At 40.2% G+C, this 24839-nt stretch overlaps 1 protein-coding gene across 3 annotated transcripts in view; it reads left to right on the forward strand.

The window, feature by feature from the left end:
- The window catches only part of arhgef12a (Rho guanine nucleotide exchange factor (GEF) 12a), a 44522-nt gene extending 21111 nt beyond the window's left edge, over nt 1-23411 (forward strand). For 2 of the 3 annotated variants that reach the window (XM_082502813.1, XM_082502812.1), the window contains exons 5-42: nt 751-816; nt 6939-7037; nt 8119-8168; nt 8345-8402; nt 8497-8660; nt 9068-9091; nt 9442-9561; nt 10021-10107; nt 10502-10636; nt 10777-10878; nt 11009-11119; nt 11613-11711; nt 12140-12182; nt 12505-12610; nt 12809-12946; nt 13030-13062; nt 13684-13798; nt 13888-13999; nt 14087-14290; nt 14365-14506; nt 14592-14624; nt 14706-14857; nt 15079-15225; nt 15442-15527; nt 16284-16409; nt 16640-16754; nt 19386-19486; nt 19738-19815; nt 19983-20058; nt 20144-20311; nt 20425-20512; nt 20599-20676; nt 20759-20853; nt 20964-21170; nt 21263-21499; nt 21608-21837; nt 21962-22037; nt 22149-23411. In XM_082502813.1, the coding sequence (XP_082358939.1) occupies nt 751-816; nt 6939-7037; nt 8119-8168; nt 8345-8402; nt 8497-8660; nt 9068-9091; nt 9442-9561; nt 10021-10107; nt 10502-10636; nt 10777-10878; nt 11009-11119; nt 11613-11711; nt 12140-12182; nt 12505-12610; nt 12809-12946; nt 13030-13062; nt 13684-13798; nt 13888-13999; nt 14087-14290; nt 14365-14506; nt 14592-14624; nt 14706-14857; nt 15079-15225; nt 15442-15527; nt 16284-16409; nt 16640-16754; nt 19386-19486; nt 19738-19815; nt 19983-20058; nt 20144-20311; nt 20425-20512; nt 20599-20676; nt 20759-20853; nt 20964-21170; nt 21263-21499; nt 21608-21837; nt 21962-22037; nt 22149-22159 (4112 nt within the window). In that variant the 3' untranslated portion in view covers nt 22160-23411. The remainder of the gene's footprint in view (nt 1-750; nt 817-6938; nt 7038-8118; nt 8169-8344; nt 8403-8496; nt 8661-9067; nt 9092-9441; nt 9562-10020; nt 10108-10501; nt 10637-10776; nt 10879-11008; nt 11120-11612; nt 11712-12139; nt 12183-12504; nt 12611-12808; nt 12947-13029; nt 13063-13683; nt 13799-13887; nt 14000-14086; nt 14291-14364; nt 14507-14591; nt 14625-14705; nt 14858-15078; nt 15226-15441; nt 15528-16283; nt 16410-16639; nt 16755-19385; nt 19487-19737; nt 19816-19982; nt 20059-20143; nt 20312-20424; nt 20513-20598; nt 20677-20758; nt 20854-20963; nt 21171-21262; nt 21500-21607; nt 21838-21961; nt 22038-22148) is intronic. The other variant, XM_082502814.1, reaches the window with a different exon arrangement.
- Nucleotides 23412-24839: the final 1428 nt, after the last annotated feature.

The following is a 24839-nucleotide window of genomic DNA, read 5'->3' on the forward strand; positions in this document are numbered from 1 at the left end:
ACACTGTAGATGTTTATTAAAACTGACTTTTTAGATCATTGTTTCCCACAAAAACTGATTATTTGTCTAAAAGAAAAAGTCAGCCTCCTTATTTTAATTGGTGGCCTAAGAAAAGTTTCTCTTCTGTTGATGGAAACTTGATTTTGGAATTATTTTTAGCATCATCCCCTTTGCCACAACTTATAAAACCACCCTCTGCGGTGGGGAGACACACCCAAAATTGCATGCAATTTCACTAGCTGCTTATTCATCACGATAAAATTGGAGTGTACAGCTACACTTTTATGGCCATTGTGTTATTAGCGCAGAATTTTTATTAAAGAAGCCAGATGCAATCTTGGCCTTTTGTAACCTTCTTTATTTTCAGGACATGTTTAATATAAAATCAGACTTGAGCTTATCATTTTAATGCAGTTTTCAGTTTTGAAAGCGTGTGGCCCCTATAATTACATTTGCCGTAAGTATCTATAGATATGTGGGTAGTTAAAAATAAAAAGGTACTAAAAAAAACAAGCTAGTTAATCTTCAGCTACTTTCACTTTTTTCAGTGCCTATCCAAATCATTTTTAATTTTTTTTTTTTTTTTTGTTAAACTGCCGATTTGTGCGTTTAATTTTTCATCTCCCATGTTTATTTCTCCCTCATGATTTTCTCTTTCCTGTTTTGTTTCCTTTCCTTGTGTTGTTTCTTTATGTGTATGTGAATGTGTGCTGTCTGCTCTGCGTTCTGTGTGGTGGGGGCTGTGAGCAGAAGCTCTGGTGGTGCAGAAGAGTGGCAGCAGCAGTGTGCTACCAGAGGGGAAGCCTGAGTCCTGTGGTAAGAAGCTCCTGCTTGAATGGCTGGTGTGGCAGCTGCATTTGTACACGCTTCCTGGTGTGAGATTGCCTATAGATGTTTTACTTATGTGACCATGCTGGCTGATATTAAAATAAACTGTCCTCATAATCACTGCCAAGACATCAGCTCAACTGGGATACATTCAACTCCTTGTTTATCTGCTCTTTTAAAAATGGAAATCAGTATAGCATTTATTAAGAGATAGGCAGCCAACACATATATTTTTTACAGTGATTATTTATTTCGTTTTATTTTATGATCAGTACAATAGCTTCTAGTAGTCAGTCTTTTTGTGAACATTTGGTATGTAGTTTTATTGTACTTTTCAAATGAATGAGATAATTTAAGTATAGGATCTGCCTACATGATTACAAGGACCAAACATTGGATTTAGTGATATGTTAATTAGAATCTATGTAAACAAAGCCACTTGGGTGTCCCTCTGGTCTTTTTAAACCCCTTCGACTTTGCTTTCATGCTTGTTACTTCATCTACACTGACACGAGTACATTTACAGGCAGAGACACGTGGTCACTGCAGCCAACAGACTGCATGTGGCTTGCCTCACATGCAATGAATTGACAAAACAAATTCTTAAAGCAGCTGTCAGAAATGCCAGTTTGAGCCGAGATAGTCTAAACTCTCCAAAGGGTACAGTTGACAAAGGTAAACCCTTATTATCATATGCAACAAAGCTTTGGCGTGTTTGTTCACTTTGAAACAAACAGATCTTTGTCTCTTATCTTTTTCTGGTCTGGTGCAACTTTAGCATTTTTTATTTTTATTTTTTTTAGACAACAAAAAAATCAGTGAGAACTGAAAGTCTTAAAACTCCAGCTTTTAATGAAATGAAATTGTTCTGCCTTTTTAATGCTCTCGGCTGTTACTTGGGTTCCTTATGTGTGGTGATGATACAATACAGAAGGTCACCTTATTCTCTAGTGTAAGTTCCGTATCATTGGTGGGTGCTGATTACATTAAAGTTGAATCTCTGAATTATACATTAGCTCAGATCATGTCAGCAGTCCCACTCCTCATGGTTTATAAATACCAAAGAATTTTAAATGCTTTAAAGCAGAGAGAGAGAGAGAGAGAGCTAAGCATCTAGAGGCAAATTCACACCAGCTCTTGAATTCATATGGCTTCATCTGCTTCCTTGACACCCATGCCCTCTCCTCCTCCCTTCCTCCTCGCTCCTTCATCTATACCTAACCCTCTCTCTCCTACACCCTTCCCCCCAACCCAGAGCTTTTGGCTCCTCTAACCTCTCTCCACATATTAGCTGCTATTCCTTCTATTCTCCAACCCCCAACGTACCTATCGATCGACTTACCTCTCTTTTGATGACAAGAAACCACTGGATACCTTTCTCAGTCTTTAAAATGTTGAAATGACAATTTAAGAGAGTTTGTTGTAGTTATAGAGTCTTCTCGTTTTGTTGTTTGTTTTTTTAGTTTGTTTGTTTGTTTAAATAATATGAGACTACAATTATGTATTTAAGCATTTGTGTACTTTGCGTAATGTTTTCTTTTATGTCTTGTGACGAAGTGCTGGCCAGATAAAAGATAACCTTCCCCTTGCATTTCTTCTAAGTCGCTCCACAAAGAACCTGAAAAGTAACGTTCCTCTTTCTAACCTGTGAGATAACATCTACTTAAGCAGAGTCGTCAGATCAGTTTCAGAAATGACCTCACACGTAACCTGTTTCCAAGGAAAGGTGCGACCCTGTGTAAAATGTAAATAAAAACAGAATGCAGTGATTTGAAACTCATTTTCAACAATGCTGGGAAACGGGTGGATGTCTGCTTGTTTTGCAGACATGTATTAAGCATAGTCCTAACTAAAGGATAATTCAGTGACCCCGAGGTGTGGAAGCTCATACTTAATGAAAAATAGTGCAAAGACAAAATATTATATGTTGAAACTGTTGTTTTGTAAATAAAGATATGAGTAAATTTGAAGCTTATAGTACAGAGGACTTTTTTTTTTAAACACACATCTCTAAGCATTTGTAAACTGAGACGACTGATTGCTTTTTTTTTTTTTTTTTTTTAAAGCGAAACACTTTCCGAGCATGTGTGATTCAGAAATTCAGGTATTTCATAGTTCAGGGCTTCCTTTGTTGTAGTTCCCATTTAAAATGTTTTCAATTGTCTAATTGGTCGGGGCTGTAGAAAAGACCAGTTTAACATCCAGATTCTCTTCTTAGCAGGTCATGTTATTAAAGTGTTTCTAAGTAACTTAAATGTATCTTTTTAAACCCAGTTTACCTAGCTTCTGTTATTGCTGTACCAGGCCTTTGGAAACTTTAACTAACACTGTATTTAAATCATTTATTTATTTAAAAAAAAAAAAAAACAATCATGGTTGTGCCTTTTATAAATGTCATGTTTTGTCTTTGTACTGTTTAATTTAAATGAAATTATTAATGATGGTTCCAACTTTTTTGCATAGGGTTCTGTATTATAAATAGGTATTTTTATTTGTTTGTTGTCTAGCCAGTCTTGATGATGATTATGATAGTAATAATAATGAGAAGGACCCTTTGTTGTCGTTGTCTATTAGAAAGTGCAAGACATTAGATAAAACATTTTAAAAGAATTAAAGCATGTAAAATAAATCTGGCATTGAAAATAATTAAAGTGTAAAGGACAGACATAGACGTCTGTATATTTATGATGACTGGACTTAAGGGGATGCCAATCACCACAGAATAGGTATTGTGCTCCTTTATTTACAGCAATTGTGGGTTCTGAAGGCATAAGGGAAGACACTGTTTTAACTCTGTTTGTCTGGATGTTTGTCCACCTGTACTGCCTGCCTGAGGGCAGAAGGTTGAACAAGTGCTGTCCAGAGTAGGGAGGCTCTTTCATTATTTTCTTTGCCCTGCTGAGACGGCGAGTGCTGGAGATGTCCTCTAGGGAAGACACTGGGCAGCCGATGGCTTGCTGGATGGTGTTGATAACCCTCTGCACAGCTTTCCTGTCTGCTGCCGAGCAGCTAGTGTACCACACTGTGATGCAGTACATCAGTACATTGTCGATGGCAAAGCAGTAAAAGGCTACCAACAGCTTTTCCTCTGTGCGATTCCTCTGCAGCGCACTCAGGAAATGTTGTCTCTGGTGGTCTTTTTTTTTAACTGTCGCTGTTATGTTGGGAGACCAAGAGAGATCCTCCGCGATGTTCCTATGAAATTAAAGAAGGAAACCCTTTTGATGCAGTCTGTATTGATCTAGCGAGCAGCAGGGATGGGTCCATGCTGCGCCTCCTGTAGTCAGTCATCATCCCCCTGGTTTTTTGATGCTGAGTGCCAGATACAAGTCAACTCACAGTAGTGTTTTCAGCAAACTGTATTAACTGTGCATAGTTTGTGTTCTGGGCAACCATAAATTCGTGTTTCAGGATAATATTTTTCCAAGTCTATGATGTGTTATGCATTTACACAGTAAAAGCCTTATTGGTCATATTTCATGTCCACACTGGCTTCAAAGATGTCCTGTCTTGGGACTGTTTCAGTGAAAGTAATGGGGCACAAAATCCCTTCATCCAAGTATGGATAATACATTTTTAAAGGCAGATGTAATAATAGTAGCTTTGAGATTGGGGGGTGGGGGGATGGCCTTTTAATCGTCTGCAAAACTGTCTTATATGAAGGTAACTTCATATTAAAGTATCAGTATAATCTCAGATACTACTTTGAATTGAATGTGTGTATGGCGCCTCCTTGCAAAACAGTGATGTGTATCTCCGTATGACTGCTTGAGGCTCTCTGTTGGACTCTAAGCCAAGCTACCCTGGTCCCCAGAGGTGATCCTTTTGTTGTTTGTTAAACAGTCCGCCTATAGCACATGTGTCAAACTCAAGGCCCGCGGGCCACATCTGGCCCGGCAGACAATTTTATCTGGCCCGCGAGATCATTTTATATAGATTTATTATTATTGTTATGCATGGCCCGGCAATATGAGGCGCTAATAACACACAAACTACAGATCCCATAATGCAGCGCAGCAGAAATGTGCATAAACTACTTACGGTAGGACGTTTTGTCAGAACACCGGTAAACCTGTGTATCTTATTAGTGGAGCTAATGTGGCTGTAATTAAGGAATTTAAGACGGCACTACGAGACAAAACATCAGGATAAGCTGAAAAACTTAAATGCAGAGCAGAAACTACAGAAAGTAGAAGAGCTAAAGAAGAATCTGACATTTCAACAGACTTTTTTCACCAGAGCAAACTCACAAAGTAAAGCTGTTGTGAAGGCAAGTTTTATTGTAGCAGAGGAGAAAGCCAAATCAGCCCAGCCATTTACCGAGGGAGAGTTTCTGTAGAGCTGCATGATGAAGGTGTGCGACGTCTTGTGTCCAGACAAAACGTAGATTTTGGAAATGTGAGCCTGAGCAGAAACGTATGTCAAAGTGTAACCGACATGAAACTGCCCTGGGACAAACTTGTTGGACTTACAACAGATTGAGCGTCGGTGTTGTGTGGTGAAAAAAAGTGGACTAGTCGGCAGGATGCGAGTAAAGATGCAGGAGAACTGTACGGTGAGTTAACAGCATACTGCATCATACACCAGGAAACGCTGTGTGGTAAAGTCCTAAAAACGGAGCATGTAATGATCACCGTGACGCAAACCGTAAATTTTATCCGAACTAAAGGTTTAAATCACTGTCAATTTCAGTCTTTTATGTGGGAAATGAATTCAGAGTTTGCCGACATTCCTTATCATACAGAGGTCCGTTGGCTGAGTTGGGGAAAAATTCTCAATAGAGTTTTTGAGCTCAGCAAGGAAATCTGTCAGTTCATGGACATGGCATGTATGATGCGGTGAAGCCATTTCAAGTGAAGCTGTCACAAATGCAGCAGTGCAACTTGCCTCACTTTCCCTGTTGCCAAGTAATGTTGAACCAAGTCAGCGCAACAGTGTTCCCAAACGCGCACTTTGCTGATAAACTGAGCGCACCGAGTGCTTTAAAGTCCTTTGGTGACTTTAAAGCACAAAATGAGAATTTCGAGCTGCTTCACAACCCATTTACAGTCAGTGTTGGGAAGGTTACTTTTAAAACGTATTCCATTACAGATTACAGAATACATGCCCCAAAATGTATTCTGTAACGTATTCCTTTACGTTACTCAATGAGAGTAACGTAAAGGAATACTTTGGATTACTTAACATATTATCATGCTGTTTACAACTACGTGAATGTACTATTGCTGTGTGATTTTATTACTATTACTGAAGTTCCGCGGCTCCGAACCGTAGTAAAGGGACCTCTGACTAATACGTCGGGTTCGTGTCGGGCTCGTAGCCAAAAATAGCTTTACTTTGTTGTCTGGGTCAACTTTGCTAGCGAGAGACAGAGAGGGGCGTTGAAAGACTGCTCCAACGGAGCTTATTGTTTCGGAGGAAAACACGAACACAGTGTACAGTCGAGTCTTAATAGCTTACTTACAACTGGGCTCGTCAGGCTCTCTTCTTGGCTGCAGTGGTTATTATTATATTTACATGCTTCCAGCTCCCGTTTCTGCTCGATGACAGCTCGTACTTTTCCACTATCCTTTTTCTCCCTCCTCGCACTCACAGACACATAACGGGTATGGCAGTCCATTCTCCCTGCAGCACGGACTACACTGCCCATGATGCTACATTCTTTAGGGCTATGGCTATAGCATTCTGCCTGTTAGCTTAGCACAACGACAAAAAGGCGCTCTCTCTCACCCAGGAAATACACAGTCGCAGAGAGCGTGTGTCATCCTGTAACCATGGCAACATATCTAAACCAAATCTCTATTAAAAATTTAAGAAGGCACCATGGAGCCATTATCCGTGGAGCCCACTGTTGTATTTTGATGTTTAAAAACAAAAAAGGAGAGCTTTCTAGTGGCCTACCTCACACACAGACAGCTTCAGCTTTATGCTTTGGCAGAGGAAAAAGTGTAAAGTTTGATTTTAACTGATTTTTATCACCTTCCCAGTGTGATTATTGTGGAATTCTGTCACCCTACATGCTAAGAGTGAACTAACTGGGTGAACTAAAAATTTACTCAACTTCCTGATCTTGTGAAAATCTTTCTCTTTCCGGTCTGTGTCACTTGCAGGTCTGGTCCAGCGATGTGTAATAATCCAGAAAGATGAAAATGGCTTTGGGCTCACTGTCAGTGGTGACAATCCAGTGTTTGTGCAGCTTGTCAAAGAAGGTAAGATTGACTCTCAAATTTAAAAGAGAAAAATGTTACCACATTGACCACCTTCAGTTTGAGCCTTACGTGAGCTCTCCTTATTTTGTGCTTGTGTCCTCATGCAATGACATCAAACTATCACGTCAATTTGCCATGTTAGTTCGCCAATATGAGTGGTAATTGGTCCCCAGAAATCAACAACTCTGGCATTTATTTAGACAAGTGACGTTGTTGACTGTAAACTATTTCCTCTTTCTACAAGTTTCACTTGTAGTTGCAGCTTCTGCTTTATCCTGTTGTCTTGTTATGAGTTTGCCAAAATGCTTCTGTGACCTCGAGTAGTGTCTCACGCTGTCTGTAGAGGATTATGTGGGCTTTTATCAGGTCACAGTAAACACTAGCAGGTCTGTACAGCAGTGGATGGAGACTGCAGAGGAGTGAACCAATCGAGACCTTTTTTCTTTTTTGCACTTTCATTAATGCTTGGGAGTGTCTTAACTATCACTGAATGGCTTCCCATTTTCTTTTTTTAAGTTCCATGTGAATAATGTATCAGCATTTTAAACTGAAAAGCAAACAAAATGCAGCTATAGTGTCTTTAAATGTCATCCCAACGTGGTGAAACTGAAACAGATAGTTATAAGTCCCTTTTCCCCCCACCTACTCCACAGTTGAGCAGACTGAGTTATATTCTTTGTTCCCTGACCCCAAGTTGAATTTCCTCACTACTACAAACCTGAAGACCTAAAGTCTATTTTCGGCTTGCAGAGTACTTGAACTGCACTCTGCTGACTTTAGTCAGACTTGCCTCTCATAATAACCTGTCTCATGCCTAAATCCCTTTGTTTGGGGTGGAGCTGTGAAACAGGTCCTTCTTGTAATATAACCACTGTTATGGTCTTTCAAAATAGCACTTGAAATAGTCACGTATTTATGGTCTGTCAAAAGACTTTTGGCATATTCATTGTGAAGAAATGTCATTGCTGCATCATGAAGAAGCATTTTTTGTGTTTCCTTCCTTATTTGCTATTATTCCACTTCCATTGCTTTTTCACTCTCTTTTGGTTGTTAATTGCTTATTTCCCTTTGTGTTTACCAGATGGGGCTGCGATGCGAGCAGGTGTTCAGACAGGAGACAGGATCATCAAGGTATTCTGTTCCTCTGCTACCATGTCTTTTCACTGCGAAAGTTACCGTTTTCTACTCCAAGGCCAATACCGAGGCTGCCACCTTCTGGCCACTCAGTATTTCTACTCAGTAAACTATTGGGAATAAAATGCAATGTCCGGCTGTGTACTTAGAATATGGCCACTATTGTCTTCCAGGTTAATGGGACCCATGTTGCACATTCTAACCACACAGAAGTGGTGAAACTTATTAAATGTAAGTTGTTCTTTCTGCATTTTCACAAAAGTTACATTTTAAAAATAAATCCTACAAAAAGGGACTAATTCTCGTTTCTATGTGTGTGTTCTAGCGGGCTCCTATGTGGCCCTCACAGTGCTGGGCCGGCCCCCCGGGCTTGCCCAGATACCTTTGCCCGAAGCAGAGCCAGACATGAGCTTATCCTCTCCAAACTCTCCAGCACCACGGCGCCCCTGCAGTCCTCAGGACAGCATCTTACCTATTCAACAACCATGGGTACTAAAGACATTAGTTACTTCTGTTGCCTGTCCACTTTCTGCAAATTTGTCATGCTTCTTTATCTTATTCCCCTTGGTCTGTCTATGCCCCCCCCCCCCCCCCCTCCCCCCTTTATAGATGCTGTCACATTTGTGGTACATCTCTAAATCTCATCCGCTCAAATCTTCTCTGGGGCTAAATGACTTCTATATAACCCTGACACTATCTCTGTTATATATAATAGAGAATTATATAACATATGTGAAACATGTGCATGTGTATATTTTACTATTATTAAATATTATTATTATTATTATTAGTAATTTTAAATGATATTATTTCTATTATCTATTATATAGAGAGAGATAGATTGCACATTCGCTGTTTTGCATCTTTTTCAGCTTCTCTGGTTTTTATCCCCACAGGATGAGAAAGCTGACATCTTGGAGGTGAGTAAAGCAAACAAGTGTCACTTGCTGACTAAAGGTTCTGGCATTAGAAAGAAGATTTGCCCTCTTTGATGCACAGCTGTGTTAAATTGAACTATTAAAACGAGTGGTGTTTTCTCTTTGGAAAATCAAAAGATCACTTGTACCAGAACATTCATACAGAGGAGTCAAGTAGTATGTGTATTGTTTATTTAAATACTGCAGTATATATTTTAATGCAGGAAGTCGTTTTCTTTAACTTTTGCATGGGAAACAAATGTCAACATATTTGACATTTTTCCACTTTCAAGAAAACTACAGTGACCTGCTATTACTATTCTTGTGTCGATTTCCCCCTTCTTGCCATTCAGGCCATGAAGGAGGAGTACAGCAGAAACCCCTCCCCTAAACTACTGAAAGACATCCAGGAAGCTGAAAAACACATTCCTCAGCTGCAGGGTCAGCTCCCCAAAGCCATTGGGACAACACAGGTAGTTACCATAACATGCCCAAAGACATGGGATATCTAGGGACAGGTATCTAACGGCAGCATCCACGGAGGTGTTGTGGGATTCTTTTTCTTTTTTGTAGAACATTTAGAGATTGTGCCAGACAAACATTAATCCAAAGCCCATCAGAGGATTAGACTTTCTCTGTGGGAAGCCACTCTTTTGTGTCTGAGTGACAGCTTATTTTATAGTCATCACACGCTGAGCCTTGTGCTATGTGCGTCAGCTAGTGTGCTACATTTAAATTTTTCAGTATTTATATTTTATGCAATTCCACTCGTGAAATGATCTATTGACTATTACCAGTGTATGTAGTTTATTTTGAAAAGCTGTTTGAACATGTGTCATAAAGAACATTGTAAATATTACTTGTTTATCATTAAAATATATAAATCTTTATAATTATTATTTTTAAAAAAAAAAGTATTATTAAATCCTCAGGAGATTGTTCCAAGTGATGATGCAGATGAAGATGCATTTGTCCCCAAGGGAGAAAACAATGCAGACCTGTTCTGGACCAGGACCCCTGTAAGTAATCACATTTTTAAACATCACAATCTAAAAATCTCTCTCAATACCATATTTACATCAAATTCCAAGACCTGCTATGCTCTAGAATAATAATGTAAAAGTAAATGGAATCAGTCCTGCTTGGCTTTGGGGCTTATTTAGAGCTAAACATCACCAGAGCAAGGATTATATTTATGCATACCGATTCTACATTCAGATGACTCTCAGGCATAGCAACCAATCTGTAATATAGTGTTTTAGGTCTCTTTTTTTTCTCTCTTTTTCTGTTTTTAATGAAATTTAGATTCATTACAAAGTTGGTGTGTGTGTGTGTGTGTGTGTGTGTGTGTGTGTGTGTGTGTGTGTGTGTGTGTGTGTGTGTGTGTGTGTGTGTGTGTGTTCCCACTTTCAGATATCTCGCATATTTGGGCCGTCATCTCCAGACAGCCAGTGTCCAAGAGAGTTCTCCTGCCCCAGCCCAAAGACCACACCCAGGAACAGCTACAACTCCTTCCACTCCCCAGAGACAGAGGACACCACTGATCTGGTAGCTTTATGGAAATTATCTTCACACATATTATTTACTCTGTCTTTCCTCTAACTGTTAAAACCACACAATAAGGTCAAGAGGTTATGAATGTCCAAATGGGGGAGACATATTGACCATACCTGACATCTCGTCTACAGGACGCCCTTTCCCCTACCACAGTCAGCAGTCCCTCCTCGTCTCGCCTGGTTTCGCAGATCATTGGAGCTGAGGATGACTATTTTGATTCAGACCAAGAGCAGGTATTTTTGGGGGACATTATCTCTTTTATTTATTTGCAAAACCCTACAATTTTACGGAAAGCCCAAATACAATTTCAAGTGACTTATAGGTTAAGATTAGAGGTAAACTGTTGTACTGACTGTTTTTCAGACAAACGGCCAGTGTAACAGCTTTAATAGTATTGAGCTGCTCAAGTCTCGCCCTGCCCACCTCGCAGCCTTTCTGTATCATGTCATCTCTCAGTTCGACCCTGCTCCTGTGGTAAGACTTCCTTCATATTTGTTGATGGCTTTTATGCATTATTTACAGTTTTTACGTAACCTAGGCCCTTTGCTGTGAAGAAAGTTCACCCAGTCACACAAAGCTGGTTATCAATTTGCTATGTTAACCCAGTGTTTGCTGTCCCATGTATGCGCCAGTCACATGAACATCTGACCAACAACACTGATTTAGTGCACTGACAGCTGAGAATCTCATTTTACAATGCAAGAATAAAGTATAATATTAGAAACATATGAAGCAGTTGCACACATACAACAGAATGAAACTAACATACCTGCTGCAGATAAACCAGCGATGGGTTCACAGCATAAGTTTTTGTGGCATAAGTTATCTCAGTAAGAAGTGAACCACCACAGGAAACCCCGGCTTAACTATGGGAAGAAAGCTTAACTTGTCTTAAAACAAAATCTTGCTGTTTAGGAGACTCTGCAGTTCCTATTTTATTTTGATTTTTAATGTTTTGTTCCCTCAGCTGTGCTACCTCTATGCTGACCTCTACAAGCAGACCAACTCCAAAGAGACCAGACGGGTGTTCATGGGCCTTCACAATTTCTTCATTGACCGGGGAGCAGTGAGTCTTTATCTGTCTTTACACAGCGAGCACACAATCTAGTATTGCATTTAGATTACAGCAAATTATTGTAGCAAATTGAATTTAATCACATTTCCGGCCCGGGTGTTTCCAAAATCATACTAATTCGACCAAACAAAGCCTAAAAACACATTTTAAAGTAATCTCATATACAGGTCAGAACAGGGTGGTGTATTTGCTGGTAATTGGCTGTTATGCCTTTCATTGGAGATGATAGAGGAGTATCAAGGGCACAATAAGACTAGAAAAGCACTATAAATGCCAGATCATTTACTGTTATGTGTCTTTATTTATGATCTGAACTCATGCAGACAGTATTTGGCAGTGTTTTGCTTGACTTCAGTACCTTCACTCCTTTATATCCCTGTTTGCTTTTAAAGAATCGAACTGTTTCATTTTTGTTGCAGAATTTAAAAGTTGGTGTTCCTGAATCTGTCTCCGCTGATCTTGGTAAGTATTTCGTACACAGCTTCTGTCTCATTCAGTTACCTAACCAGCATCATTTAGAGCTGGTGATATTTATTTTGTGCTGACTTTTTGTGCTTCTGCTGAGTAACTTTAGCAATTTAAGCACCCTCATTATACAGTCCCTGTAAGTCGATTCCTCAGCCAGCCAAGCACAGTCCTTGCCAAGGCCTTAAGAAATCAAATGCTCTGATGGTTTGGAAAGTATTGCTTAGCTTTAATACCACTTATTTATTGTGGACATGCTGCAACCCTTTGATATTTATTCTGTGTATGTGTGTGTGTCCGTGCGTGCGTGCGTTTGCAGATCGGCGGCGGACAGAACTGATCCCAGAGGAAATAAACAGACAACATGTTCAAACACTGCAGGACTCTCTGCTCCCTGATATTCAGAAGAATCTTGAAGATTTCAGGTAAATTCAGAATTTGTATTTTTTGTGATGCTGCCGATTTAGCTGGGTTTCAGATGTTAAGGATTTTGTTAGCTCCCACATTAGGCATATATAAAAGAAACAAGCTTTTCTCATCCTCTTCTTCATTGTTTCTCTAAAACATTATCAACCTGGTCACAGTAATAACAGTATACCTCCTTATGTGTTTGGTACTTGCAGGCAGAAGCGGAGTATGGGCCTAACAGTGGCTGAAGCAGAGCTGGGCAGACTGGACCAAGAGAGAGTCAGAGACCGCGGCACTCTCGAGCGGGAACGCTCATATGCTGAAAACATCATCGCGAAAATAGACGATATCCTGTGAGTAACTGATACATATACATGCTAGTTGGAAGCTCATAATATTCAGTTTTATCAATTTTTATTTATCGTACTGTTAACAGGGTAACTACTCAACTCACAGAGGAAGAGAAATGGTAAGAAAACTTTGGCTGAAGCAGGTTTCTTAAATCAAGAGATTTCTAAGAGTTAACAACTCCCATGGCCCCTTCAGCCATCTGTGTCTGTGCTATATTTACATTCTGTAATATGCCTCTCAATTATCTAAGGGAGCTGTCATGTCTTGGCTTATTTTTATTAAATCTTTTCAGTCCTTGAAATTATCATTAGACAGCAATCTGCTCCTAATTTAATAACTTGCCAGTGGTAGTAATTATTCACCTTTAAAGTACAGTCTTTGATGTTTCAAGCAAGAATACATATCAGTGTCATCCGAGCGCCACTCTGCATCCCCCACAGTTGACAAATTAAGCGGTGGAGCAGTCTCTTAAAGAAAACATGTAATTTATGCAGTATGTTTATATTAAATAATTCAAAAGTGTGACTGATTGAAACAGTTTTGTTTGAAATGCCATATGGTCGCAGCACAGCCCAGATGGTTTGTGTAGACGTTGTATGAGGAACGACTGTTGTGACATATGGTACAAATCACAATATGGATACTTGCTCTCTTCAAATTTTAGCATTGTCTTGTTTTGTTAATTATAATTCAGAAAGCATCCAAACTCATTGGTTGTCATGTTTGTTTGTTTTTTAAGCACTACAATGCAGTATGTTATATATACGTACATGAAGCACCTTGGTGTGAGGGTCAAGGAACCTCGCAGCCTGGAGTCCAAACGGCTTCGGATCAGCTTTCTTCCCATGATTAAGGTAATCTAAATTTGTCTTGCACAGTGAGACTTCTTCCTCTTCCCCCATCACCTACATGACTCTTTTCTTGTTTTTGATGAACTCTACAGCGAGGCAACAAGACAGAAAAGGAAAGGGAAGAGAAAGTGAAAAAGGTTCCCAAGAATAATAAATTTAATATTCGTGTACCTCAGCGGCGGCCCAGCCGCATCGAATCGTCAGGTAAGATACGAGTTTGAAATGACCAAAAATAACAACGTAGCTTTCAAAGCTTTATATTATTTTGATACCACCTGTCTGTGTATTCAGGGGGTACGACCCAGGAGGGACGACCACGGCCTCAGAAACAGATGTCTCAACCTGCACTGTCTACAAGTGATTATAAAGAATCTAGTCGTCTCAAAGGCAGCCAATCAAGCGAGGGCCCTGAACTTATACACTCCATGTCTGTCAACTCATCATCTCCAATTAGCGCCACCTACAGCTCTGACACCAGCAGAGACGCTGATATGGGTGAGCAAGCAGACAAATGAATTAAATGAAAAAACACTTAAAGGAGCGATGGCTATTAACTTGTTATCTGGCAGGTGGGACTCCAATATTTGGCCCCTGCAGGGTGAGTGAAATCCTTCCATCGGACTCTCTGGACGGGTTGCCATACTCTGCTTCGCAGTTTGACCCTCTATATAACCTGGACCAACTGCCAGAGGATGACAGAGAAAGTGACAGGTGCCTTTAAAGTCACATCTGCAGTAACACTGTTTCCCTTAAAAGTTCTTATTTTTATGACTGATTTCTCTGTCACTTTTTGTAGAACTCACGAGGGAACACCAAAAGCTTTAAGAAGGCAAGAATACCAGATCATTTGGACTTTCTTATATTGATCTAAAAACCTAGTTTAAAAGCTAACTTTATTGTATTACTGTAGGCTTGAGGGACTCGGTGCTGCTGATATCCAGAGCGAGGATGACCAGGGAACAGATTCTGAGTGCGATCCCCCAAACTGGCAGCATCTGGTGCGTCCAGAGGTTCTAGCCGGTCTCAGGCCTCATGAAATCAAGAGACAGGAAGTTATCCACGGTGAGGACTGGCACTGTCAAACTCCCCTGAAGCTTATATTGTATTTTCAAAGTATACTCTCCATATGCTTTAAAATACTACAGTATACAGAATATAGTGTGTAGACGGGAAGACAATTATGCAGCATTTGCTGGGATCCAACCCAAGCTGCTGTCAGATGTGTTTTATGCTGAAATGTGCAAATACCTGCCAGCTCGAATTAACATCTTGCGTGTCTGCAGAGCTGTTTTACACAGAGCGTGCACATGTACGGATGCTGAAGGTTTTGGACAACGTTTTCTACCAGAAGCTCACCAAAGACTCCATCCTGCCTCCTGCTGACATCAAGAATATTTTCTCCAATCTGGAAGAGGTTCTGCAGCTGCATGGTACACTATAAACACACATCTCCTCTGCCTCTGAGCCATTAAGAATCAATAAAATGCCTGAAAAGTCCTGTAGTGTAAATTTAATTCCATTTTAAAGTAAGGCCAAACTCTTAACAACATACAGACGCTCACATTATCATTTTGCATTCCTTTTTTTTTTTTTTTTTTTAATCTTGTACACACACATGCTGATAGTTCCTCCTATTTAAATTTCAGTTAACATATCAGATCAAATGGCTGCCGTTCGGAAGAGAAATGACTCTTCAGTAATTGATCAGATAGGAGACGACTTGCTTTCCTGGGTGAGTACAATTTTCATGCCAAAATTCTATTTTCTCTTTCATATAATTCCTTCTATTGAATAAAATTCAAGATGACTGATGTGGTGGGGAGAAAAAAACATTGTGTACAAAGAAATGGAAGTGTTGCCCAAAATTGCTTCATAACGAGAAAAAAACTGTTGACGTTGGCTTGAGATTGCTTTTCTCAGCTTTATAATTCGACAATCTTTTGGGATGACGTGTGCACAGGGACATGGGTATGTGCAGTTTATATATGACAGCCATGGTAATAGGCCTTTTTCGCCACTTAAATCCTTCTAAAATGGGGGGGAAAAAGAGGGGAAAAAAAATCAAAGACGACAGAGAGGAAAATCTGCCCTCTCCAGTAAGATGAAATGGGAGTGAGAAAAATGGAAGCCCTGTCCCTAGTAAATGATGTCACTCAATACCCTAGATCTGGCTGACATCTCAGCATCTTAATATTGTCAGTGATATATGAGATGTGAGGTAGCGGCGTAGGAGCTGGAAGTCTTGTATAGAGTCTCTCAATGGGAGACGTGGAGGGAGTAGGATAAGTAGGCTAATCAGTCCCCTAAGGGTCTAAACATTGATCTAGTCTGGACTGAAACTTAAGCTGTCTCTGCTGCAAGGACATAAGCCTGCCCCCCCAGGAGTCAGCCACTCGTCATAGCGGTTAAATACTAAATCTACTACCTCTGACCCATATTGACTGAGTTTCTATCCATCTCTGTCTTGTCTTGGGTTGGGTGGTAACAGTTCAGCGGTGGAGAGGAAGAGAAGATCAAGCAGGCGGTGGGGACGTTCTGCAGTAACCAGCCTTTTGCTCTGGAGCTCATAAAGACCAAACAGAAGAAGGACTCGAGGTTCACTTCATTCATTCTGGTACGCTTGTCACTGCGCACACAGTGTATACAAGGTGTTCACAGGAGATAACTGCTCAGAAGGCTCACAATTTGTCAATCAGATGGTTTAAACAATGGTTGTGTGGATCTAAATAAAAACCCAAGCTTACTCTTATTCTAGCTCAGTCTCTATTTATACTGAAAATTATGCATTTGGGCTGTTTTTATGGCTGCTTAAGGGTACTCCACTTATATTTTGCTTCTTTGCAGGAGGCAGAGAGTAACAGGCAGTGTCGCCGACTGCAACTCAAGGACATCATTCCTGTGGAGATGCTGCGGCTCACCAAGTACCCTCTGCTGCTCGACAACATTGTCAAGTACACAGGTGTGGTTGTGTTTTCTTAGTAATCAGAGCTCTCTTACCACAGTTGGCAAGGATTTGTTCACATTGTAATTACTTTGCGTGCACAACGACCTTAATGCACAACTCGTGAAGGATCTAATCTAATAATTGTGACAGGCCTTCAGGCCTTTACTTAAACGAATAGCTGCAACTCTATTATTATTATTATTATTATTATTATTAGAGCACATTTAGTTTGCAGATTATTTTTGTAAACTGTGAAATAAAATACTGCAAACAAGTCCAAGTACTTAAGTACACAGACTCTTTCATACGGGAGTCCCCTGACTAGATAAATAGTTTTCTTTCTTATTTTTAAATTATTCATTGCTTAACATATTTATTAGGCTTCCTGTGATTAAAAACTGCTCTCAAAATTAAATAAAGTGTTAATTCTGACGGCAAATTGTGATTTAGTTTTAGCCTTTTACTAAAACATCATTTAGTTTTGGTAGTTATTTAGTCTACTAAGTATCATAAGATTAAAGTAGATTAAATCTAAAATTGATTCAGTGGCTAAAATATAAGGTTTAAAAGTCTGATGCGTTATGTTCCGTGACATCTCTTTCTCCCCAGCGTTGACATCAGAAAGAAAACCATTTTCTCAGGTGCAAATCAAATGCGTTCATCTAACCTTTCTGCAAAAGGGGATTATTTCTGATTGGATCACTTCCAAACTCATCCTGTCTTTCTACACAGCTCAATTAGTTCTGATAGGATCTCACTGTCTCTCCAGAATATTTTTATCTTGGTTTTTTTTTTTTTTTTACATGTATAAGAATAATATTCTTATTTATTTGGCAAATAAACTGAATTCACATTTTTATATCCAATATGGACTTCTCTGAGGAGTCAGAAATTATTCAAGGTTCAAATTATTCAAATTATTCAAGGATTCAACAACTAAAAAAACTAGTTCTTCTTCTGTGCAGAAATGCAGGTAAATAACTGTAATTTGGTATCTTCATCTATAAATAATATGCTTTTACTATTTTTACTGCTTTTTCTGTAAACCTGTGAATTTGAAAATTCATAGGTAACAACAGTAAATATTTTATAGCTATACAAATATTATTTACATAAAATGGCATATGTGTACCAGTGGCTTGACCATTGCAGACACATAAAATATGATTTTCATAATTACCAATAATGTTAATTTAGTGCATCGGTAACATAGAGCACCACCCTAATGTATGTTTAATACATTTGATGAGCACTGTATATCAGCAGTGTTGGGACTAACGCATTACAGTAACTACGTTATTATTGTGGTAACGAGCACGGTAACTAGTTATTATGCCAAAATCAGGAACGCTAAAATCGTTATTCGTTACTTCGTGTGGTGGCATCGCGGAGCTTCCACAGATTCAGTAACATTAGCAAGTGGTGGAGGGCAGCAGGTGGATGAGGGAAAGGGGAGGCAGGAGGAGAGACCCGAGGCAGCCGCCGGTGTCAGGTGAACTGAACTTCAGGTAAGAAGTTATGACATGCAGTCTATCTGGGTCAGATATAAACCAAGTTTAGGTGGAGTTTATTTTCGTTATGCTGACTTTTTCGTACTGCATACTAGCTAGCATGACGGAGTAGGGCTGGGCGATATGACCCAAAATTCATATCTCGATATTTTTTAGCTGGATGGCGATGTACGTCTCAATAATTTTTTTTTAAAGCTATAAGGTAAGAACAAAAGGAGAGTTTAGTCAAAGCTGTGTCCCAGATGTCACACAGGCACTTTTATTAACATACAGCATAGATGTACATGAAGCAATTACTCAAAAATAAATTATGAGCATTTATTAAATAATAATGCTCCATAATTCTGAGAATTCTGAGTAAAACCAAAGTTACTTTCCCTAGTAACTAGTTACTTTGAACGTAACGAGTAACTTGAAGTAACTGAGTTACTTTTGATAGAAGTAACTAGTAATGTAACTAAGTTACTAATTTAAAGTAACTTACCCAACACTGTATATCAGCCATCTAGTTCATCACAGTAGCGGTGCAGCCTGGCTTACCAGTAAAAGTGTGTAAATGTCAGATCAGAATTAATTCTTGCTTTAAGTTTGGCTGCAGTGCTGCAGCACGCCCTCATGTGACCTGCTTGAGCAGAGTTCAGTTATCATATCCAGCTTTTCTCTCACATTCATCATGTCACAATCCCCGTGCCAATTAGTTCTTATTGGTGACTTAATACAGCATGTAAATGAATTTACCCATAACTATGGACATAAACAAAAAAAATAATAATGGTATCTCATTTGCATTTGATAATCTGAATGCAGCATAAAAGAACAGATGAGTTACAGAGACAAATAGAGAGATTATCATTTTAATGGTCCTGCGGCAGCAGTGCACATTTTTGGGGAATGTCGTGCCCATTGTTTGGGCCATCATTTTAGTCTGCAGCGGCCTTTGGGTCTCATTCGAGACAATGCACTAACGATAAAGAATAACCAGCTATTAGGGGACTGAAGTGTGCTCCCGCTCCCCCCAAAGCCCTGTCATAATTTTTTGGGAATGATGGCGTGTTAATGGCCGGACGAAATATCAATTTGTCGGACAGTCCTCTGCAGAACTGAGGAGACCTTACTGGTTAATGTCATCTTTCAGACAATGCAGAGGAGAAGGAGAAAGTTAAGCAGGCAGCAGACTGCTGCAGAAAGATCCTCAGTCACGTCAACCAGGCTGTGAAGGAATCTGAGGACAAACAGGTGTGTTGTTTTTTTTTTTGTTTTTGTTTTTTTGTTGTTGTTGTTGTTTTTGTTTTTTTTAATTGAATCTCCTTTCCATGTTTTTTGCCATTAGGATGATTTGTTTTCCAACTTCCTTTTCAGCTTCCTTTTTACTCAAACTGCATTTTATTTCCACTGCTTCTGCTCCACAGGCAGCAGTATCCTCTTAAAGAGGACTTACTTATCCTATTTTTTTTTCCCCATCTGTTTATTTCACTCCCTTCCTCTAGAGGTTGGAGGACTATCAGAGACGATTGGACCTCTCTTCTCTAAAGCAGACAGACAACCCAATGATCCTGGAGCTAAAGGTGAGTTGTCTGCCCAGCCCTCTTTTAGCTTCAGTTAAAGCATACTCACTTGTTGTACACCCACATTCACTGTTTGAAATATGTGCTAGATAGAAAAATAGCACTGCACAGAGCAGAAGCCAGTAGTTTAAAGCTTTTGTTTTTATTTCCTGTTCCATAATATTCAGAACTTGGATCTGACAAAGAAAACGATGGTGCACGAGGGTCCACTGTCATGGAAAGTGAACAAGGACAAAACTATCGGTTTGTTCTGATTGATAGTTTCACTATTGCTGTTTAGCTGGAAGGTGACCACTACTTACAAACACATCTTTCTATTTTCTCTCAGAGCTCTACACACTCCTCCTGGAGGACATCCTGGTTCTCCTACAGAAACAAGATGAGCGTCTGATACTGAAGTGTCACAGCAAAAACCTGTCGGGCACTGCAGATACCAAACATATCTTCAGCCCTATCATCAAACTCAACACGGTGCTGGTGCGCTCAGTGGCCACAGGTCAGTTACCACATAAACTCTGAGGATTTATTACTAGAATAAGGTATGAAATAATACAGGCTCCATCCATAGAGGGTAGAGTAATATTCATTAATAAGCCTCTCTTCTGCCAGACAACAAGTCCTTCTTTGTTCTTTCGATGTCGGAAAACGGAGCCCAAATCTACGAGCTAATGGCGCCCACTGTCTCAGATCAGAGAACGTGAGAGCAAATTCCCTTTGATTCATTTAAATCTCATTGTTCCGGTTGTTATACGAGCTGATGACTGTTTCATTTCCCTGCACAAGGTGGCAGCGTCTAATCACGCAGAGAGCTGAAGCCATGAAAGTTAAGCCTCACAGCGTCATACCATTACCTCAGACCGTGTACGTTACTTACTAATTTGAGCACATCTAGTGGGTCAGGGTTTATGCTCGTTATTAACACATGATTCTGCTCGTGTGCCAGTGGGGAGAGAGACGGCGTGGAGATCATTACAACGGGAGTTTCCAGGTTGAGTAGAGACACGGACCGCACATCCACTGGCAGCACCCAGTCCACAGGTAACTGGAGCAACTCATTTCCTCGATCCATTTCTTCGTCCTACTTAAATATGTGTCGCTATACTTCTGTAATTAAACCCCTGTGATAACTCTTAATTATACCTTCATAGATAAGGAAAGCAGTCCAGTCTGTAGAAGCGCACTGCAGACTTCGCTACCTGGCAGTAATCCGTTTGAGGGAGTGAAGACTGAGGAGGAGAAGGAGGAGGAAGAAGAAGGCTTTGTGGACCCAGAACTTTCTTATCCAGTGGCCGAGGATTGCAGAGGAGCCTCGTTTAGCATGTTCCCCTCGAGGGCAGACGAAGCACTGAAAACACGTAAGGGGCACAGAACCGATGGATTGATGCACATGAAATGCGATCCAGCTGTACTCTGTAAATCTATCACTTTTTTCTTTTTTTTTGCTCAGTGGCAGCATTAAAGCACGTGTTAGTGACCCAGCTTATGTCCCAGGAAGCTGCAGAGCAAACTAAACGCTCCACAGGGGCTCGCCTCCTCAGGACCACCTCTCTGCGCACCCCCATAGACAGCCGTGCACGAGTGACGGTCCACAACGGCTCAGAGAAAACCGGCTCCCAGACAGACGACCTGGCTCAGGACCTGGGTTCAGGAGACACCGGCTTCTTTGACTCGACTGATGACTATGGTAGGTCTGGGCAGTCAGAACAATTCATGGTTTAAATAGAATAAACTGACATTAAACATAAATGTTCGCCTCGTCCTGATCCTTCCTGTTTTCCTTTGATTCTTTCAGCTGCGTATTTAGTCCTGGAGGGTTACGGTGGCCCAGGGGAGAGCAGCACAGACGATGACATCTTGGCAACAACCACAGGGAAGCAGCTGAGCACTTCCCAAGGCTGCGCTGCTGACTCGGGCATCAATTTGAGATTTTCTTCAACATCACAGGCCGGCAGCCTCTCCTCTTTCAGCAGACAGGTCCTCTCTCACCTTCGAAATCTTCAGGCCAACCTCAATTATCTGAAGGTAACCGACACTTAATCCTTTACAGCTCTGAAACACACACACACACACAATAACTGGTATCATGCACATACACAGTAGTCATTTTTATTGTGTAATCTGGCAGTAAATTATTTTTCTCCCACAGGAGGTTGAGGCCAAGTACAACAGTCTAATACAGCAAAGGCCAGAGAGATCAGCAGCAGACACGCATGGAAATAAAGGTATCTCACTTCATGCTCAGCGCTGACAAATGAATAACTGGTTCTTAATTTATGAATCACTTCCTGTATCTGTTCCTTTTCTGATCCCAGATCTTGCTCTCTCTCCCTCAGATAAGAGATAGTGGAAGTCTGTGCAGCAGCTTTTGGCTGTGGTCCCAAAGAGGAAGTACCGACTTGTAGTCTGTTCCTACTTCTCATGTCCTGGACTTTCTGGACGACTTATAAGCTTGTCCTCTCACTGCTGAGCCCTGTTTTTTTTTTTTTTTTCCGTTTTGTTTTTTCCATCAGTTGCCACAGAGAATGAGAGACTTAAGTGTGAGCAAACATTTGAAGGGAGGAGTCATCTTTTCGATGCCGAGCCCCCCCATCCTCTTCCTCCTCCGCCTCTTCTTCCTCCTCAGCACAAGGCAATCAGGGATGTGGGATTGCGCCAGAACCTCACCCCCCTCCCCTTTTACCATTTAACACCCATATCCCTTGAATCCCTGCAAGAAAGAGAACTTATACCAAAATGTACAAAGAAGTGTGTTGAGAATATATATATATGAAACACAAAACAAGAAAAGGAAAATTTTAAGATAATGTATTAAGATTTTTTTTTTTTTATCCCAAGATGTATTTATTTTCTCTCTTTTCATTTTTTAAAGTGTTTCCCATATTGCTTGCATGCTTTAGGCCATGGTGTTACAGTTTTTGGCTGCTTCTCCTGCTTCAGTCACACGAGGGTTAGTGGGAGAGCCGAGTGCTCGCTAGCATAAAAGCACCCTAGCACACCTTGCTGAATTGCAGGACTGTATTCGGACTGAAGAGGCCAGAGTTGCACTGCTGATGGATCCCATTGTGTTAAAATGACCTGTGTTTTGAGTCTTGAATTTCAGATAAATTCTAGGCGTGGTGTTAACTAGAATGAAGAGTCTGCCGGCTCTGATCTGGTCCTGTTGCATTTCTGTGCTGACTCCTTCGTCCTCTTCGCTCTGAGGGGTGTTTTGCCTCTCATCTGCTCCTCTTCTCCTTTTGCGTGTGATTCTCCCTCTTCTTTTTCCCTGTGACCATGTTTGAGTGTTTTCCCTCTCTTCCTCACAGCCTAGTGGCTTTGATGCTTATTTATCCCTTCCAACACTTTATGTCATGCCTCCTCATCTGCCTCTGGGTGTCTCGCCCTGTTCCCCTCTTCTCCAAGGAGCGGTTGTGCTCGTTCAGTGTCAGCTCCTGGCAAATGCTGCTTTCTTTCTGCTACTATTGGCAATGCTGATCTGACTCCCTGATATTCTAATAATGTCATGAAGTTCAACATATTCTGTACAATGATCAAGTTGGAAGGTTTATGCATAACTTTACAAAATAAATGGTGCCATGACACATTCAAAAAAGAAACCGGTGTGCTGATGTTTTCTTTCTTTCTTTTTTTCCCCGTCTAACAAAAGAAGACATCTAGTCTGGTGATGTTTTCAGAAATTGCTGAATGATTGGGAAATTATTATATTTGGAGGTCAGAGTGACAAAGAAATGATCAGTTGCTTGACTTGTCTAAACATTAAATAATAAACACATTGTGACTGTAAACCTATTTTTCTTTTTTCTTTTTTAATCTGTCTGGTTGAATTTTAGGTCCTGCTGAAAAGACTGTGCCTTCTGTTCACAATATCCCTCCTCCTGTCTTTACACATATGGAGTGGAAATTTTTCAGATGTCTATGCCGATAAATTCACTCCAGGCATCTTTGTGTGACATTATTGTGCACAAATTCTTCATGGTTCTGCTAATTTATGCTGTCCTAATATAAAAAATTTACAATTATGGGTGCAAATTCATTCATTCATTTACAGTAACATAATTCCCTAGAAGGTTACACCTTAAGACCTACAGTAAGCAACTTTTTACCACTTTCAAGCAGGATATAGGGAGAGAAACAGTGAAAGTTACCTCTATGTAGATATCCAGTATATGCAAAGCAGCAGTAGGACTTAGTGGTAGTACAAGTATTCAGTATTAAAAGTCTTTTTGATAGAGAAAAAAATCTAAATGTATTTTGTTATTAAAGCTAGTTTAAACTTAGTTTCAGAATTGTTTTCTTTTAGCTCCAACACATTTTGGGGAGTTAATTATGAGCTATAGTTGTAGTCTCTGGAGTCGCTTGCTTTCAGACACAGTTCAGGTAAATCAATTTAATATTAAAATAGCTAAACTGCACTTTAATCTGTGTAAGTGTGTAAGTGACAGTCGGACACTTGCAGGAATTCACTGCACTGTGAATGAATTCAAGGCTTGAACTTTCCAACCACTCAACAGATGACATCCTGTATGCGAGTAACTGAAAAATGGATGACACATGAAATATTACAGATCTCTTTCCCCCCCGAAGCAACTTCACAATTGAAAACTGGGTTGAAAATGTGGACGGCGCAGGCAGTGTGGACCACTTTAATGTTACCTTCATAGTCAACTATACGTTTGACCTTAAACAGAATATATTTTTCTAGACATTCGGCAGCACTAAATGTCAGAGTGCGTGAGCCATCGTAAAGGAAACCACGAGAGAGGTTTTGATCAAAGACGCCAGAAAAGGTGTTCATTACCAGCAGGTGGCAAACTTCCACCATTAAACTTCATGTGGAGAAGACCCACCCTAAAACCTGCAGTGACATCAGTGTTTTAAATAACCTAGGGTGCCCATTGATTTTCCACATACATTTGACTCCAGAGTCTAACAAATAAATGACCCAAGAAATGCATCTTGCCGGCCTCCATAATGAGACAAAGCCACAGTCAAGAGAATCCCACAGAGGACTGTGTAGCATTTAT

The sequence above is a fragment of the Aulonocara stuartgranti genome (assembly GCF_965226115.1).
Source record: "Aulonocara stuartgranti genome assembly, chromosome: 14".
In the NCBI taxonomy this organism is placed as follows: domain Eukaryota; kingdom Metazoa; phylum Chordata; class Actinopteri; order Cichliformes; family Cichlidae; genus Aulonocara; species Aulonocara stuartgranti.